The following is an 18,102-nucleotide window of genomic DNA, read 5'->3' as shown; positions in this document are numbered from 1 at the left end:
TAAATGTATTTGTGTTCATAAACATGACTTTGCAACCGAAAATCTACTGGAAGAGGTTGTTGAATGACTATGAGAATTTGAAGCCAATATGTGATAAACAGGAGAGAAATGTTAGATCCATTATATTAAAGTTATCTCTTATTTGCTTTCACCTTGTTATATTCCTTATCCTTGTTATATTGTCTCTCATTACTTAATGTTTCTTATTATTTGCTAATGCTTAATGTTCATGATGCTTGGTATGTCACCTCGAACTTCTCTGGTCAAGGGCGACAGAAATGCGGCGGCTATTGGAGAAGTGGCATTGACTGGAGACAGAGCTACGGGGCCTAACCCAGGAGATGTTCTCTTAATCTGTCTGATATAGAAGAATGTGCTGTTTGCGAGATAAGCTAATCAAATCAGTGAAGGACCTCTGTAACTAGGAACCTCCTAATTCCAATAAAAGAAGGATGGCGGGAGGTGTGCGGCAGAACGTGTTGGAGATCTGTAACTGAGCACATCTCTCCGTTCTCCTTGCAAGTAAAATTCAAAACTGTTGTCTTTGCCTCATTTGTGTTTCTCGTGTTTCAGGTCGTTTGAACCTAACAGTCAGTCAGTCAGAGGGATGATGGTGAACATGACCAGTGAGGTTCAGCTTCCACTGACTTGGCTCAGATCCTTATTCATCTACCTGTTCACAAGAAGGGCGCTGGAAGAGAAAATGTATGTTAAGGAGCTGAGACCCACCATCCAGGAAAACACCCAGGAGAAAAAGGAAGCTACAAGCTACAACCTAGCAGGAGTTGGTTTGAACACTAGTCCTGGCTGACGGGCTGTGGAATGAGCATGGCACTTTACTGTTATGATGACTGTCCAACCCCCTGACTCAGTATATTAGCTCACCTTAGAAACAACCAGAATATTGACACCCTTTCTTTCTAATGCATGGAGCCTCACAAAAATTTAATTGATTTGTTTTGAGAAGGAGATCAAATAATTTACAACCTGCTCCACCCAAAGAGGGAAGTAAAGGCGACTGAACCGACCTGCAGAACCGGACTGAGGAGACCGAGGTGCACTTGAGGACAGACTGAAAAATTGAAAATGTGGCTTTAGATTCAGATAAGAGTACGATATGGATGGAAATGTTGATCTGGGTCCCAGGTTTGATCCTGTTGCTACAGAAGAAGACTGAAGTCTGCTTGAATCCCTGGCATTAAGAGTAAACCAGGATAGAAAAATCAGTTTCACGTTTCAGCCTGTTGTGCTGAGACATGAGTGTACCGTACATCCTGCTTTCAAACATCTAGATTAAAAGTGTTGAAAATTGCCTAAAAGTTTGTGAGACAAAAAGTGCTGCATTTGTGTCCCCATGAAAATGTTGGAATTATACATTTAAAATAAACTGGAACCTGCACATTGTTGTAGCTAGGTGTGTTTGCTCACAAATTACATCCTTTGGGGCAGAAATACTCCTCTGTGTTGAGGAGGATAGAGGACAGAGTGAAATGGAATTTGATTGTGGAATGTAAATTGTATACAAAAGGAAGAAATTGAAATGGTATTCTATTGTGAAATGTAAATTGAGAGCAAAAGGAAGGGTATGATGGAGACTGGGAGAGCAGACGGAGGCCATTTGGTTCCTCATTCATTTACATGGAAACAAAGGTTGAAGGAAGACCAGCGTCAAAGGACTGAGGGGGGGACATCCTCAGTCATTCAACTTCTTGCGCCAGCCGGAACACCCGCTGTGAAGGCACCAAACTCCTGAGGTGCATACAGTGCACACCTACTGTGTTGGCGTCCTGTGCATGCAGCAAACACATGCTGTGAAGACGTCTGCACCTCAGAGGCAGGCCTTCAACTATATAAGATCAGAACTGTATACATTGAGCAGAGATCTCTCCGCATGCTTCCGTGTGTGTATCCTGACCGACTGACTGGATTAAAACCATCTCCTACGCAGTAACTTAGATTAATAGTTTTTCTTCTCCAAACGGCTAAAAATTCCGCGACAAGAGACAGACAAATCCAATCAGGAGCAGACACCTGTAACTATACCAATGACAGCACTGTTGAAGTTCTAATAAAACCAGTTGAAAGCAATACATTGTCTGAAGCTCTAAGAACATCATTTCTGTGCTGTAATGAAACTGATTGCTCCTCTGCAGGTGGTTGTTGGATCGCGATACCTCCTGTATGTAGCTGCCGATCCGCGTGTTCGTTGAATGAAGACTTCGAGAAGTAAAGTACCAATTTCAAAATGTATTTAACAATAGAATCAATTCCAGATACAAATATTACAGAGCTCCGGGCCAGTTCATAACCCTAGCAACAACAGAGTCAATTGTCAGGGCATGAAGTCTGACAACCTAACTATCCCTTGGCCCAGTCCTTTATAGTCACACACATGCAAATTCACAATGTCCATGCAATCCAATCCAGTTCCTCTGCTGGGATGACCTCGTCCTCTTCTTCCAGCCTCCTTTGGTGTTGATACAGTCCTTCTTTTCCATTGCTTTCCCAGGTGGCCAGATCCCATTCTTCATGCAAATGTGATCATCATCAATCCCCCTGATATCCTGTTTACAATGAGTGTTTGACACCCCCTGCCTGACTGGCTCCTGCCTGACTGGCTCCTGTGAGGGTGATGTTTGGTCACCCGCGCTGTTCGTTTACTAGACTCAGATCAACCACACAGACAACAGGTGGCCTTGCAAGGGAGAGCTGACGAGCAGTTCAAGCTTCCTCTCTCAACTCCGTCCGTCTGCTGCTCGCTCTCCTCTTTTATTTGGTTCACACAACATTGGTATCAAAACAACTTCATGATTCCTTCTCCTCCTATCTCTACGACTTCCTCGTGTCCTTGAACATGATACCTCCCAGTGCTGGGAACATAACAGCTACAATACTTGAGTCAAACACTCATACATTCCTTTTGATTAAACATTCTAAATCTACTTACTATACTTACTATAGCATTGAAACGATAATAGTAATAACAACAATAATTCTTCTCACATTTCCCTCCTGTTTATCGTTAAATGCGTCTAGATTCTCATTGTCAGTATTACATCATTTCATTTCATGAAATTTAAATGCATTACGTCATTTTCCTAGAAACACATTTCTTACACTCAGAGTTCAACATGTGTACAGCTTAAGACATCTTAAACATTTCATTTACATCGTGCATCACATTTGTCCATTCTTCTTCTGATTCCTCTTCATCGTTGTCCAGTAGAGATCGTTCTTCCACCTGCAGCAAAGTACTAGTAACAGCTGATCCCACGAGCCGGCCAATGCAACCCCGAACAAGAGGTACTACACAGCAAGCTAGTATGGCTAATACTAGCAGCACTATCCCTATCATCATTCCTATCTTGAACAACAGTTCCCTCCACCTTGACAACATTCCTGTAAGCCAGTCTGGTGGGGGACTACCATCATCAATCATAGCTCTCTGTAGCTTAGTTAAATTTTTCAATGTGCTATCTATCAGGTGACCGTCCGCATCATTCTCTGGGATGAACGTACAACAGTAATCTCCTACCATTGCACACACTCCTCCCTGGGGGGCCGTTATGAGATCTAAGGCCATCCTATTCTGCATGGTCATCAGTCTTAGCGCTGTCATTTCTTCCTTGACTCCTGTGAGAGCAAATTAGCAAATACTTTCAACCTGTAATCAACTGTTTCCAATCTCAATATGTTCTTTCCTATTCCTAGCCACGGAAAGAGAGTCATGATCACTTTATTTCCGGTTGACCAATGCTTAAACTCTCGTGGTACATCTGTGCCCCACACTGAGTCATGTGGTTTGAACTCGTCATTCAAATCTCTCCTGGAACGCAACTGTGGTGCAGATCTAGCATTAGCAGCATAAATTATGACTGTGTGATCCTTGAGATGTACTGGAGCACACACTCCTGACCAGTTTGCTGGTAGGTCTGCATACGCATTGTGTCCACATAACCACCATCCCTTATCCACTAATTGCGTGCCTTTGTCTCCTGGCGCGAAAGCGGGATAGTTACATGTACAGTTATAACCTTCTGGACACCTCTGTGTTGAATGATTCTGTGTCCAAGCTGTGAAAGTAGCATAGCGCCACCATGTATTCAAACTGTAAGTGTGTGAGGACTCTGGATTTTGTTCTAACCATGAATGTTCTAAATGGCTAACTGCGGTGCGTTTAGCGCGCGCGTAGCTCTCATCCTGTCTCAGAGCATCTTTCTGTCCCTGATTACCTCCCTCCTGTCGGAAGTTCCAAAGACCAAAACTCACAAGTCCTGCCGTCACAGCACTCACCACAATTAGGAAGAACAACTTCATTTCCTTTTAGATCCTCTTCACAGGTTCCGACGGGGTTCAGCCGTTGCTGGACCTATACAGGCCGTCAGCCGTTTACGGAGAGTCCGCCACTGCTCCCTCGCCTTCACCTGGAAGAATTTTCTGTTTCTTACAATGTGAAAGGTGTATCCACGACAGTTTTCCGTCCACTCGAACTGCAGTCTTTGTGGTCAGCTGTACTTGATAAGGGCCTTCCCATCTAGGCGTGTTCCACCTCTTCCGCACAAACTTCTTCACCCACACGTAGTCGCCCGGTTGAATGGGTTCCTGGGGGGTGGAATCTGTGGAAGACACAGGACTAGGCAGAACATTTACTGTATTCACACATCGGTTAAGTAACACTTTTTTCAGATAATCTGCTATTGTTTCTTCAACATGTTTTAGCTCATTTGTTGTTGCAAAGTATGGTAGGCAATAAGGCCGCCCATATAATGCTTCAAAGGGTGTGATGCCTGTTTTCTTGTGTGGTGTTATGTGCATCCATAATTTCACCAGGTCGAGACAAAACATCCAGTTCTTTCCTGTCTCGTCCATACATTTCTTCAGTCTGTTCTTAATAGTACCGTTGACTCTTTCAACCAACCCTGCACTCTGAGGGTGGTATGCGCAGTGATTCTTCAAATCAATGCCCAAAGTTACTCCTACAGTTTTCACTATCTCATTTACAAAATGGCTTCCATTGTCGCTCCAGATGACCTTCGGGATGCCAAACCTGGGAATGATTTCTCTACATAAAACTTTTGCTACTGTCAGTGCATCTGCTTTTGCTGTGGGGAAAATTTCTACCCACCTAGTAAATCCATCTAACACTACTAGACAATATTGTTTACCTTCACATGGTGTTAGCTGAATAAAATCTAGAAAAACTGTGTGAAATGGATGATTTGGTAATGGTGTAGTGCCTGCAGGGGCCTTAAGGGCTCCCTGTGGGCTGTGTTTTACACAAATAGCACATTGTGAACAAAAATTTTTTGAGTATGTATGAAATCCTATAGTATAATAATGTTCATTAACCATCTGTACCATCCCTCCTGTTGAGACATGGCATGGCCCATGGCTCACTAATGCTGCCCATTTATGCATATTCCGGGGAAGGATTGGCTTGTTTCCTATGGTTAATAGTCCTTTATCATCCAGTTTGGCTCCTCGCTTCTTCCACGTGGCCTTTTCTTTTTCTGGAGCACTTTGTTGCATTTCTTTTAGAATATCATTATCTGCAGGTTCTAAGGTAAATGATTCCTCATTATCAAGAAGTGTGTTGTTATTTGCTGCAGCCTTTGCGGCTCTGTCAGCAAAGGCATTGCCTTGTGAGACTGCGTCTGTGTTGTTAGTATGTGCAGTGCATTTACATACAGCTATTTTACGTGGCTGCTGTACTGCTGCCAATAACTTTTTTAACAGTTCTGCATGCATGACCGGTTTGCCGTCGACGTTTTCATCCCTCTTAAATTCCATTGTTGAGCAAACACAAACAGCGTGGAAAAAACATATTGACTATCTGTGTAAATGGTAACATCTTGTCCTTTGCTTAGTTCACAGGCACGTGTGAGTGCGACGAGTTCTGCTGCTTGAGCAGAATAGGAGGAGGGAAGTGATTTCGCCTCCACCACCTCAGTTGCTGTAACTACTGCATAGGCAGTTCTAGTGCGTCCACAGTCATCCTTTCTCGACGATCCATCCACAAATAGTGTCTGTCCTGTAGTCAACGCGACATCACTGAGATCTGGTCGCGGCAGGACCTTGGTGGAGACCTCATCCAAGCAGTTGTGCTGGTGTCCCTCTTCTGCGGTGGGTAGCAGCGTCGCTGGGTTTAAGGTCGTACAGCGTCGAATCGTCAGATTCGGCTGAGAGAGCAACACTGCCATGCAGGAAAGATGACGTGCGGGCGACAGGAATGCTATCTTACTTTGTAGCAGCAGTATTGACACTGCATGTGGAACTAGCAAAGTTAGCTCATGATATAGCACCACTCCTGCGGAGGCTTTCACTGCCTCAGACGCTGCCACCACTGCTTTAACGCATGGTGGGAGTGCACAAACTACGGAATCTAGCTTGTGGGAGTAATAGGCCACTGGCTGCCTCTTATCTCCGTGTTTTTGCAACAAAACTGAAGTCATAAAATTACCTTTGCAATCTACGACCTGCTCAAAAGGCTTCTGATAGTCTGGCAGCTTTAACACTCCAGCACCTACAAGGGCCTGCTTTGTGTGTGTAAATGCTTTTTCAGCTTCAGGGGTCCAAGTTAACACATCAGTCATTGCTAAGGGATTATCATACATCAATGCTTGTAAAGGGGCAGTTATTTTCGCATAATCTAAGATCCATGATCTGCAAAAATTCACTAGTCCTAAGAATGACATCATCTGCTTCTCTTACCCACAGATTAACCATTCTATCTACAGACCACATTCCTTCGGCTGTGGTACGAATCATCAACTAAAGCTGAGAGATAAGATCTCTTCCTAACAGATTTACGGGACATGTGGTGGAGATCACGAAAGGGGCTTTAAGTGTGATTCCACAGGGTCACAAACATCTACAGGAACTGACATTCTTTCTTTAGTTATGAGACCATTTGCTGATCTCACAAAAATCTGTGTAGAAGTTGGCTTTAGGGCTATTGGATCTCTAATTACTGATTTACCTGCACCCGTGTCTACTAAGAATGTTAAAGAATTACCTAACACGGTCAGTTGTACTTCTGGTTTGCCTTCAGCAAACAGGAAGATGGTTTCTAAGTCTAAAACATCTTCTAAGTCATCTTTTTCAAATTGGTCAAATTTTGTGCCCTGATTTGTTTTAATTTTTGTGACATCTTTTTCCGGTTCTAGTCATTGTTGAGGTGGATTAGAACCTTGCTGCTGTCCTCTATTGTATCTCTGGTCACGTTGTTTCTTTTTGCAATCACGTTCCCAGTGTCCATAATTTTTACAATAATGACACCGATCATTTTCACGGGAATTGCCTCCTCCTCCCCTTCCGCCTCGGCCTCGCCCACGTCCGCGGCCTCGGCTTGGGAGAGGGTTGGCATTGAAAAACATGCCTGTTGATTGGTTCTTACTTTTTTGGCATTGTCTTTCAGCATGCATAGCATGTTGTTCATAGCGGTTTAGGTTACTAGTTCCGAAATCAACTAATTGTCTCTCTACCCAGGTTTTTATCTCTGATTTTGATCCCCCATGTATAGCTTGCTTTAATTGCTGTTGGTAGGGACCTTCTGGTTCTTCCGCATACGGAATTCCACTATTTTTCCGGAACACATCTTTCATTCTCATGCTATAGTCTTCAAAACTTTCGTCAGTCTTTTGTCTCGTGGCCGTAATGGCGCTGTAGTCAGCTCGTCTGGTAAAAGTAGTTCGCATGTGCTCGTACAGTCTGTCAAGTCTGTCATTTAGTTCTTGGCTGCCAGGCTGCCATGGTTGTTGAGTGGCTGGATCCACTGGGACCCAATCTCCTCTAACAGTGCCCCATTTCTTGCCATTAACGCACATGAGGACTTGCTGGGTTTCAGTATGGTAACTTCTTTTAATTTTATAATATTGCCTGGCCTGTCTAAGTTACCATCCCAATCGAACTTAGTCATCCACAGCTGAACATATGAGCATGAACCTGGATATTTGTCTTCCATGTGTTTACATGATGCTGGGATTTCGAATTCAGCACCTTTTGTGGAATGTTGGTTGCCCATGTTTGCACTTTATTTCATCAGTTTTTATGTATTTGAATGGAGACGCCTGATCTCCCGACTGAACAACCCTCAATCCATACAGGATATCTAGTTCAGCCCCCCTGCCGTGGCCTTATAGTCAATCGTTCTCGATCAGGAGAGTATACACCAGGCTTCTACCTCCGAGGAGGCGGGTGTATCTTGCCTCTGCTTCTCTCCCGATGACCAGGCAGGCAATACCGCGGTATTTTCTGTGTAGCGCTTTTTGTGTCTTATACTCACTCCGTTGTCGCTATGGTTTCTCTCTGAGTTGTTTTAGTGCCTTCCTCCCGTCACTGGAGATGGTCGCCCTGGGAGGGACGAAGACCGGCCTTCCGTCAACTCGTGATGAAAGGTCTTTCACTTCGGACGTCCTTTTGACTCCGGCTGTGCACAGACTTCGGCGTTCGGTCGTCCCACGGCGCTCCTCTCCAGGTCTTGGGATCCGGCTCGAAGGACCAATTTTTGTGAGGGTGATGTTTGGTCACCCGCGCTGTTCGTTTACTAGACTCAGATCAACCACACAGACAACAGGTGGCCTTGCAAGGGAGAGCTGACGAGCAGTTCAAGCTTCCTCTCTCAACTCCGTCCGTCTGCTGCTCGCTCTCCTCTTTTATTTGGTTCACACAACATTGGTATCAAAACAACTTCATGATTCCTTCTCCTCCTATCTCTACGACTTCCTCGTGTCCTTGAACATGATACCTCCCAGTGCTGGGAACATAACAGCTACAATACTTGAGTCAAACACTCATACATTCCTTTTGATTAAACATTCTAAATCTACTTACTATACTTACTATAGCATTGAAACGATAATAGTAATAACAACAATAATTCTTCTCACACTCCTAAGATAACAGTAGAACAAACAACAATCCTGCAAATGTCTCTGTTCTTTATTTCATTTGCTAATGAGTCTACCTTGCCTAACTTCTAAGAGAAGACAGAAACATATGGTGAAACACATAACAAGATAAAGACAATTCTCAACATGGTCCAGGAACAATTTAGCTTTTGTTGCACCTGTTGTTAGCGTGAGAATTGCGTTAGCGCCTGAATCGACAAATATTTCAATGTGTGCTCAGGGATCAACAGATAAAGGTAGCGTAGACACGGAGGACCAACGGCTATGGTCGTCTAGCGAGCACCAGGTGCTGCTAACTGTGCCAGTTTTGTGTCATGTATCAAGACCGAGTCACTCGCCAATGTTCCGGACATTAGCAGACACTGGCCCGGCAGCTCGCTGCAGCATTTTCACGATGTCTCCCTGTCAACACGGACCTGTTTTGAGAACTTAAAGGAAGAAATGTTCCGTTTCTGGTGACAAATGTGGCCTAAGTCAGCAACACGTTCTCAAGAAGTTTAGAGATACAGTGAAGCTTAGATATAGACCTCAGGGTCAGGGGTCAGGCCAGGGGTTCATATCCTGCTGTTAAAGAGCAAATGATCTGGCCTAGACCAAAACTACGTCAGTGACGCTAGTCTACACGGTCCAGTTTGAAAAACAACATGTGGTGGCTGTTGGCAAAGTTGTGAGCAGGTGTTGGTAAAAAGGAGGATTCAGAGGATAAGACCATTCAATGTGGGCTCTCACCAAAGTGTCACCCAAAATACCAATTAAAAGCTAGACTTCATTATCCCTCCACTGGCTAACTCCATCATGGCTGAGGCTCCAGAATTTGAGAATGCAAGATTCAATGTAACTTGTGCGATTGTCACTGTCAGAAACAAGTGGGGTGGGGGGGGGGACATTTGCGATCAGCGCGCAGATTCAAATACGGAGTGAATATTACGGTGAAGATCCAGACAAACAATTGTGACGTTAAAAGCCCTCAACAGGGGTCAGAAAAAATGTTGTTTACCGTGTAAATGTATTGAGATAATCGTTTCAACCAAATTCAAGGGCAAAACAGTATCATGGGGATTGGGGGAGAGAACCAATAAATATCTAGTGCAGCCATTTATGGTCCTGGAGTGATGAAAACATTTCCCTCGCTACAGAACATTCTGTCAATCAGGCATTCGGTTAGTCAGTGAGTCAGAGGGATGATGGTGAACATGACCAGTGAGGTTCAGCTTCCACTGACTTGGCTCAGATCCTTATTTATCTACCTGTTCACAAGAAGGGCACTGGAAGAGAAAATGTATGTTAAGGAGCTGAGACCCACCATCCAGGAAAACACCCAGGAGAAAAAGGAAGCTACAAGCTCTCAACCTAGCAGGAGTTGGTTTGAACACTAGTCCTGGCTGACGGGCTGTGGAATGAGCATGGCACTTTACTGTTATGATGACTGTCCAACCCCCTGACTCAGTATATTAGCTCACCTTAGAAACAACCAGAATATTGACACCCTTTCTTTCTAATACATGGAGCCTCACAAAAATTTAATTGATTTGTTTTGAGAAGGAGATCAAATAATTTACAACCTGCTCCACCCAAAGAGGGAAGTAAAGGCGACTGAACCGACCTGCAGAACCGGACTGAGGAGACCGAGGTGCACTTGAGAACAGACTGGAGCCGCGTTCAACCGCTGGGACCTGGCTGGAGCTTTGACAGTGTCCTCACGGGCTGGGAAGGTGAGTTTTGTAGAACGCACACGTAGGTCATCACAGACACCCTGAACCGATTCATGTGGACAGGTAGTTGTTCAAAAGAGGAAAATACCGCGAACGACAACGCGATTTCTTTTTTTGTGTGCGTTTATACAGTTGTCAGTATCACAGCGCGGTGCGCGCGCACACACTCACTAACGAGAGACTGCCCTGGGAAACTTGCGGAGAAATTAAATAACTAATAAAAAATAGAATTAGATAAACATTTTTTTAGGATTCCAGTATTTCAGCTGTATGTCTGCAGACCACAACAACAACGACACAACAGTGGTATGAGTGGACAACAGCTGAGAAGCGGATTTTGTGTTGACCCACGCGGAGAAACTGGCGCCTGGTGTGAACGAGAGGTCTGCGGATCGAGCGCGATCGGTCGGTCGGTCGCCGGGCGTAATCTCTGTTTAACGCGACGTCAAATCTGTGTCATCATCTGACGGGCTCTATCGTTCAGATAGTGTTGAGGAAATTTTCCGTTGTAAAACAGGTTCCTCAAGCAGTTCGCTTTCCCAGTAAGGAATAGGCAAACTATCAATTCTGAATCAAATGAATCTCAATGAAATACGAGATTTGTATTTATAATAGAATACTAAAATGACTTACAGAAGCTTCTGGAGTCTTTCCACAGGTCCATGAGCACGGCCTCAGTTCATGAAGAATTGCCCGTGGTTATCTGTGGTGCAAAGATAATACGCCCATCATATTTGTACCACAGCATGGGGGTCGACTCCTCTTGCCAACAGAACTTTTTCTTAGTCTTATCTGATCTTATTTCTCTCAAACAACCAGCTCACGTACCTCCTAACATGTTCCGTTTAGTTTTTGCAGCTAACACCCTTGTATGTAATGTGATGAACACACAATGATTGTAATCACAATGTAGTAACTTGCAGGAGGCTTCTTCTTACTGAAGAATTTATTTTATTTCGGGAACTCGAACAGGTAGCATTGATTTCGGTCAGCACACAGGTATAGCTAACTTCCGCTCTAGTTTCTTCTACACAAGAAATTTCCCGACAGTAAACAACACGTTGTCCCACCTAGTGGCCTGGAAGGCATTTAACATCAATAAACAGGTTTACCACACCCTTCCCCCCTTAAGTGTTTTCTACACCCTTCAATAGGACATTATGAACTTTTTTTTTTCTTAATCCAATTTAAAGTCCTTCAAGTAACTGGGCAACTTGATTTCCCTTCTTGAATGTCGCCTCAGTGGAGTTGGGGTTGTGACAGTTCTTTGTTCTGTCTCAGAACTTCCTACAGCTTCAGTAGTTGCAGGCTCCTCCAACTTCTCCTCACTGAGTACCACCTCCTCAGCTTCCAGCCAGGCTTCACTTCCTTGATCCGTCTGACTGAGTGTCATAGAGGCCGTCTGTGGAAGGTTGTTGCGTTCTTCTGGTCTCCGGTGGTGTGTGTGAATCTGATCCACATGTCTCCTCACCACTCTCCCATCACCTAGCATCACTTTGTATGACACTGGTCCTGTCACTGACTCAATGAGTCCTGGGATCCACTTTGGTCCGAAACTGAAGTTCTGGATCAGCACTGAGTCTCCTGTTTTGAACCAGCGTTCCTTCGCCTTTTTGTTGTGATCTTTTGTCTGTTGTTCTTGTTTTTTCATCACTTTTCTGCTTAGATTTGGGTGAATCGAGTCCAGGGTGCAACGAAGCTTCCTCCCAAGAAGTAGCTCTGCAGGTGATAACCCAGTAGTGGTGTGAGGAGTCACTCTGTAGCTAAATAATACTCTGGCTACTTTAGCTGTCAGTGTTCCCTCGGGGCATTTTTTCATCATTCTCTTGAAAGTTTGTACAGCCCTCTCTGCTAACCCATTACTGGCAGCATGATAGGGTGCAGAGGTCACATGACGAATACCATTTTTTTTCAAAAATTCTTTGAATTCTGTACTGGTGAAACAAGTGCCATTATCAGACACTATCAATTCCGGCAGTCCATGGTTACTAAAGCTGGTACGCAGGCACTCAATTGTGGTGGTTGATGTTGCAGAGTTCACGGGATACACATCCATCCATTTGGAATGTGCATCAATGAGCACAAAAAACATCTTCTCCATAAACGGTCCAGCATAATCCACATGAATGCGGCTCCAGGGTTTGTCTGGCCAGTCCCACGGGTGTAATGGGGCAGGTGCAGGGACGTTGCGGTATTCTAGACAGGTCATGCAGCTCTTAACAGTATCCTCCACCTCTTTGTCCAGCTTTGGCCACCACACATAACTCCTCGCCAATGCTTTCATTCGGGACACTCCTGGGTGGCACTGATGAAGCTGTCTCATGACATTTTCTTGCCCTGCTTTTGGCACAACCACCCTTGAACCCCATAGCACACATCCATCTTTGATGCTGAGTTCATATTTTCTCACCTCATAGGGGCCAAACTCCTCCCTTTTTTCTTTTGATGACCAGCCGTTTTGTACCATCTCCCGCACTCTTGAAAGTACTGGATCTGCGTCTGTCCATGCTTTCACTTGGTCAGCTGTCACCAGTGTGATGTCAGAGCTCTCCAACATGAGAACCCTCTCTTCCAGCTCCTCCTCTGTTACCTCTGGTAAAGGAAGGCGACTTAAGGCATCCGCATTACAGTGATACCTTCCTTCTTTATACACTATTGTGTATTCGTAGGCTCTCAAGGTTACCGCCCACCTCTGTATTCTGGGTGAAGCCATTTGTGGCACAGCTCGCATCTCACTGAAGAGTCCCAACAAAGGCTTGTGATCTGTCACAATAGTGAATTTCCTTCCATAAATGTACTTGTGGAATCTCTTTATTCCAAACATCACAGCTAGTCCTTCCTTGTCCAGCTGGGAATATTTTTTTTCTGCTGGGTTTAGTGTTCTTGAGGTGAATCCAATGGGTCTCTCGGTTCCGTCCGGCATAAAATGCGACAACACAGCACCTACTCCATAAGGTGATGCGTCACATGACAATACAAGGTCCTTTTCTGGGTCATAGTGCACAAGAACCTCGGCAGACTGCATCAATTCCTTTGACTTGTCAAAAGCAGCTTGTTGAGCATCACCCCAATGCCACCTTGTCTCCTTTTGTAACAGTTTGTGTACTGGTGCAAGTACAGTTGAGATATTGGGCAGAAACTTGTTATAATAGTTTAACAGTCCCAGGTACGCCTTCAACTCTGTTACATTTGAAGGTGTGGGTGCCTCTTTGATTGCTTGTACCTTCTCATGTACTGGGTGCAGTCCTGTCGCGTCCACCTTATGACCTAGGAACATCACTTCCTCATTCATGAACAGGCACTTGCTTCTTTTGAGTCTGAGACCTGCTTCTTGTAGCCGTTTCAACACCCTAGCCAATGTCTGCAGGTGCTCCCGGTCGTCTTTCCCTGTGAGGAGGATGTCATCCAAAAAAATGGTCACCTGAGGGATGCCCTGTAACAGTCCCTCCATTGTTCGTTGAAATATTGCTGGGCTTGATGAAACCCCAAAAGGTAGCACCCTGTAGGTGAATAACCCCTTGTGAGTATTTATGGTCACATACTTCTTTGCTTCTTCGTCCAAGGAAATCTGGTGGTATGCATGACTGAGATCCAATTTTGAGAATTTCTGTCCACCTGACAGTGTGGCAAACAGATCCTCAATTTTGGGAATTGGGTACTGCTCCAACTTTGAGATCTGGTTTACCGTCAGTTTATAATCTCCACATAGCCTTACTGTATCATCAGGTTTCAACACGGGAACCACTGGAGTAGCCCACTCTGAATGTTTCACAGGTTCTATGATTTTCTGTGCAAGGAGTCTGTCAAGCTCCGCCTCTACTCTTCCTCTCATGGCATATGGTACAGGTCGGGCTTTAAAAAACCTGGGGGCTGCTTCCTTGTCTACATATATTTTCGCTGGGGGGCCTTTAAATCTTCCAAGTTCATCCTTAAACACTTCTCCATACTCCCCCAGTACCTCATCCAACGTCTCTTCTGCCACATTGTGGATTTGGGTTTCGGGTCTCATCTGGACTTCCTCTGCAGTCTCTACCCGGACGTGATGGACCTGGGGTGTTTCTCTCCACTGTAAACCTAGCCTCCTAATCCAGTACCTGCCTACCAAACTGGGGCCTGCACCTCCTACCACAACCACAGGTAAGTCTAGGGCTCGCCCTTGGTTCTGCACCTTAACTACAGCGGCTCCTAAGACTTTTACCTTGTGCCCTGTATATGTTTTGAGCCTGACTCGACATGGGCATAACTTTGGTGTTCCTTTTCCCCTGAGAGTTTTGAAAACTGAGTAGTTAACTACTGTAACACCACAACCTGAATCCATTTCAAACTGTGTGTCTGTCCCATTTACTGTCAAAGTCTCTATAAATGGAGCTTCTGCTGGTATGTCAAGTTCGTCCAATTTGTACAATGTGTACATGACTTCCTCTGAGTCTATGTTATCTTTTTCGCCTTCCCCCTGGCTGACATAATTTGCTCCCTGAGCTCTCCCCTGTTTGCCTGTCTGCACTCCACCTCCTTTGGCCCTCAAGTTCTTTGCTGAGCCCTTAAACCTACACACTTTTTGAATGTGGCCAACTTTCCCACACTTGTGACAGGTTTCCTTAATAAATCTACAGTCCCCAGCCATGTGCTGGTCACTACCACACCTGTAGCAAACTTTACGCTGGTTCTGCTGGGTATATGGGGTCTGCTTTGAATACACCTTATGCACCGCCTGGGGTGCCCTCATGTACTGGGGCACGAACTCCGGAGACTGCAAGTCCTTCACATCTTTGCACGCCGTCTCAATGGCCTGCGCCAACTTCAGCGCCTTGTCGAAGGTCAAATCCGGCTCCGAAAGCAGTCTGCGCTGTATGCGATCATCCACGATGCCACAAACCAGCCTATCCCGGATCATTTCCGACAGCTTGTCCCCGTAGTTGCAGTCTTGAGCCAGTTTCCTCAGCACAGCTACAAACTCCATAACTGTCTCCCCCTGCTTCCTGTATCTGGAGTTAAACTTACAACGTTGCACAATCTCGCTCGGTTTTGGGTTGAAATGATCCTTCAACAACTTCACCAGTTCATCAAAAGTCTTGTCACCCGGTTTGGCGGGGCTGACTAAGTTCCTCATGAGACTGTAAGTCTGACTGCCCACTGCACTCAGCAAAATATCTTTACGTCTACCTGCATCGTCGATCCCATTAGCTCTGAAAAAATGGTGGAGTACTTCACAATATTCTTCCCACTTCTGGGATTGACCATCAAAAGGAGCGGTGCTTCCAATCATAGCCGCCATGTTCTTTTTTCCACAGCCACAGAGTCCGGTCTGCAAGGTTTACTTAGCCCCTCAGCAGCCGCTTTCATTCCTCTGTATCCATCCGAGGCATCTGTGGTGACTTTATCCTCGTCGCCATTTATGTAGTAACTTGCAGGAGGCTTCTTCTTACTGAAGAATTTATTTTATTTCGGGAACTCGAACAGGTAGCATTGATTTCGGTCAGCACACAGGTATAGCTAACTTCCGCTCTAGTTTCTTCTACACAAGAAATTTCCCGACAGTAAACAACACGTTGTCCCACCTAGTGGCCTGGAAGGCATTTAACATCAATAAACAGGTTTACCACACACAATAATCACAATCACTGCTCTGGAATCTCATACATGATATTTAAAGGTATAATGCAGACAATTATAACGTGTTACATTGTTCTTGCATTCATTGAGCCTTTTTCCCTTCACAGATGAATCCACCAAATGTGAAAAAATCACTATGTTTGGCCATAGCAGCTGCCATTGGTCTCACCTGCAGTGCAGTTTTTGCATTTTTATTATATTTTGAGACCTCGACTTCCTCTTGTCAGTATCCCAGCCACAGCCAGGATCACAGTGTGGCAGAACCACAAGAGAAGCCCATAGTTCTTTTGTGGTTCTGGCCTCTCAGTGTGAAGTTTGACTTCAAGGATTGCCCCACCTACTTCAATATTGACAGCTGTATCCTGACGGATGACAGATCTCTGTACAGCAAAGCAAAGGGAGTCATTTTCTATCACAAAGACACATATTGGTACACAGACACCTTGCCCAAAGATCCACGTCCATATTTTCAGAGGTGGATTTGGTTCAATGTGGAATCCCCAACAAACACACCGAGGAAACCAGGCATTGAACACCTCTTTAACCTGACACTAAGCTACAGGAGAGATGGGGGCATTGTGGAGAGGTACGAGATGTCAATACCAGACTCGGATACAACAGAAGACTTTGTTCTGCCCAAAAAAGACAAAATGGTCTGTTGGATCGTCAGCAACAATAGCCCGGTAACAGGAACGAGCACAAGAGACAAGTACTATCGTGAGCTATCCCAACACATCAAGGTGGATGTTTTCGGCAAAGCTTATGGAAATTTCCTACGTTATGAAGAATATTATTCCACCATTGCCAGCTGTAAATTCTATCTGGCATTTGAGAACTCCATCCACAGAGATTACATGACGGAGAAGATTAACGGGCCCTTTGCAGCTGGATCAGTTCCTGTAGTTTTGGGACCTCCGAGAGAAAACTATGAGCAGTTCTATCCCTCCAATTCCTTCATTCACGTTAATGACTTTCCTGATGTAAAGTCTCTTGCAGAGTTTCTGCTCTCGCTGGACAAGAATGAAGAGAATTACATGCGCTACTTTGAGTGGAGGAAGTTCTTTACAGTCACCCCTCATCTCCTAACTGTAGCCAAGGAGTTCATTCACCCCATCTGCTTCACCTGTGACTACATTGCCAGAGACAGTGAGTTCAGCGTGATACCAGATATCTATGATTGGTATTTTAACTGACTGTATCTGCACAGGTTTTGTCTTTGCGATTGCAAGGTCCATCCTGCTGTTCTGGTATCACAGTACTGAACTAGAACCACTCAACCATGCTGTACTGGTAACCTATTCCCTAGGGCATATGGTTTTTTTTTGCATCTATTCAGTTTAATTTGAATGATTTTAATTTTTTCTATCTAATCTGGTAAAATGGGAAGTTTACTCATGTAGAGTTGTAAGGTCCAGTTTGTGTGATAAGTCTGGGGTGTTTTCCAAATATATATTTTGTGCATGTCAACTATGAAGTCTTTTTTTATAAAAGCAAATTTATGCAAGTAAAAAAAAGTTGAAAACCGTCAGTTTTCAGATCTCTTCTGATCTGTGACCGAGCTAACACGGGTAATATGATACAGAATCCAGCTCATGTCAGTGGCTGACGACAAGTGTCCACAGGTCTCAGACCAGGTTGCCACCCTAGTCTGAAAACACGGACTCATCACTAAAAGTTGCCTCCATTTTTGTCCTTTGAGCAGGAAAAATCCCCAATTTGGGTGACTTCTATAATAATGAAATGGGGCAGTTGTGGTGCTGCTCCACCTGTCTGGAACCAGCTTCTCATTGACTAATGAGGCACCGTTATGTTGCTGCAGCACTGCTGCTGCCAGAATGCAGCTCTCTTGACCAATAGAAAGAGGTGTT

General features: G+C 44.7%; 2 protein-coding genes across 3 annotated transcripts; one reads left to right on the top strand and one right to left on the bottom strand.

Annotated features, from left to right (window-relative positions):
• Nucleotides 1-9,298: 9,298 nt before the first annotated feature.
• Nucleotides 9,299-17,701, top strand: LOC115246822 (alpha-(1,3)-fucosyltransferase 9-like). 2 transcript variants are annotated; one of them, XM_029826397.1, is made up of 2 exons: nucleotides 9,299-10,621; nucleotides 16,342-17,701. In XM_029826397.1, the coding sequence occupies exon 2, from the start codon at nucleotides 16,342-16,344 to the stop codon at nucleotides 17,425-17,427; it is 1,086 nt and encodes a 361-aa protein (XP_029682257.1). In that variant the 5' UTR covers nucleotides 9,299-10,621; the 3' UTR covers nucleotides 17,428-17,701. The 2 variants fall into 2 exon arrangements, with proteins under 2 accessions (XP_029682257.1, XP_029682256.1); XM_029826396.1 differs by lacking the exon at nucleotides 9,299-10,621 and adding an exon at nucleotides 14,621-14,758.
• Nucleotides 11,556-15,927, bottom strand: LOC115246821 (uncharacterized protein K02A2.6-like). The gene has a single exon (XM_029826391.1). The coding sequence runs from the start codon at nucleotides 15,894-15,896 to the stop codon at nucleotides 11,799-11,801; it is 4,098 nt and encodes a 1,365-aa protein (XP_029682251.1). The 5' UTR covers nucleotides 15,897-15,927; the 3' UTR covers nucleotides 11,556-11,798.
• Nucleotides 17,702-18,102: the final 401 nt, after the last annotated feature.

Source organism: Takifugu rubripes, chromosome 19 (genome assembly GCF_901000725.2).
Source record: "Takifugu rubripes chromosome 19, fTakRub1.2, whole genome shotgun sequence".
In the NCBI taxonomy this organism is placed as follows: domain Eukaryota; kingdom Metazoa; phylum Chordata; class Actinopteri; order Tetraodontiformes; family Tetraodontidae; genus Takifugu; species Takifugu rubripes.
This window is presented reverse-complemented; position numbering and strand designations above follow the sequence as displayed.

Excerpts from the sequence above, each read along its gene's own strand:
- LOC115246821 (XM_029826391.1), bottom strand. The coding sequence starts at position 15,896 with ATGGCGGCTATGATTGGAAGCACCGCTCCTTTTGATGGTCAATCCCAG.
- LOC115246822 (XM_029826397.1), top strand. The coding sequence starts at position 16,342 with ATGAATCCACCAAATGTGAAAAAATCACTATGTTTGGCCATAGCAGCT.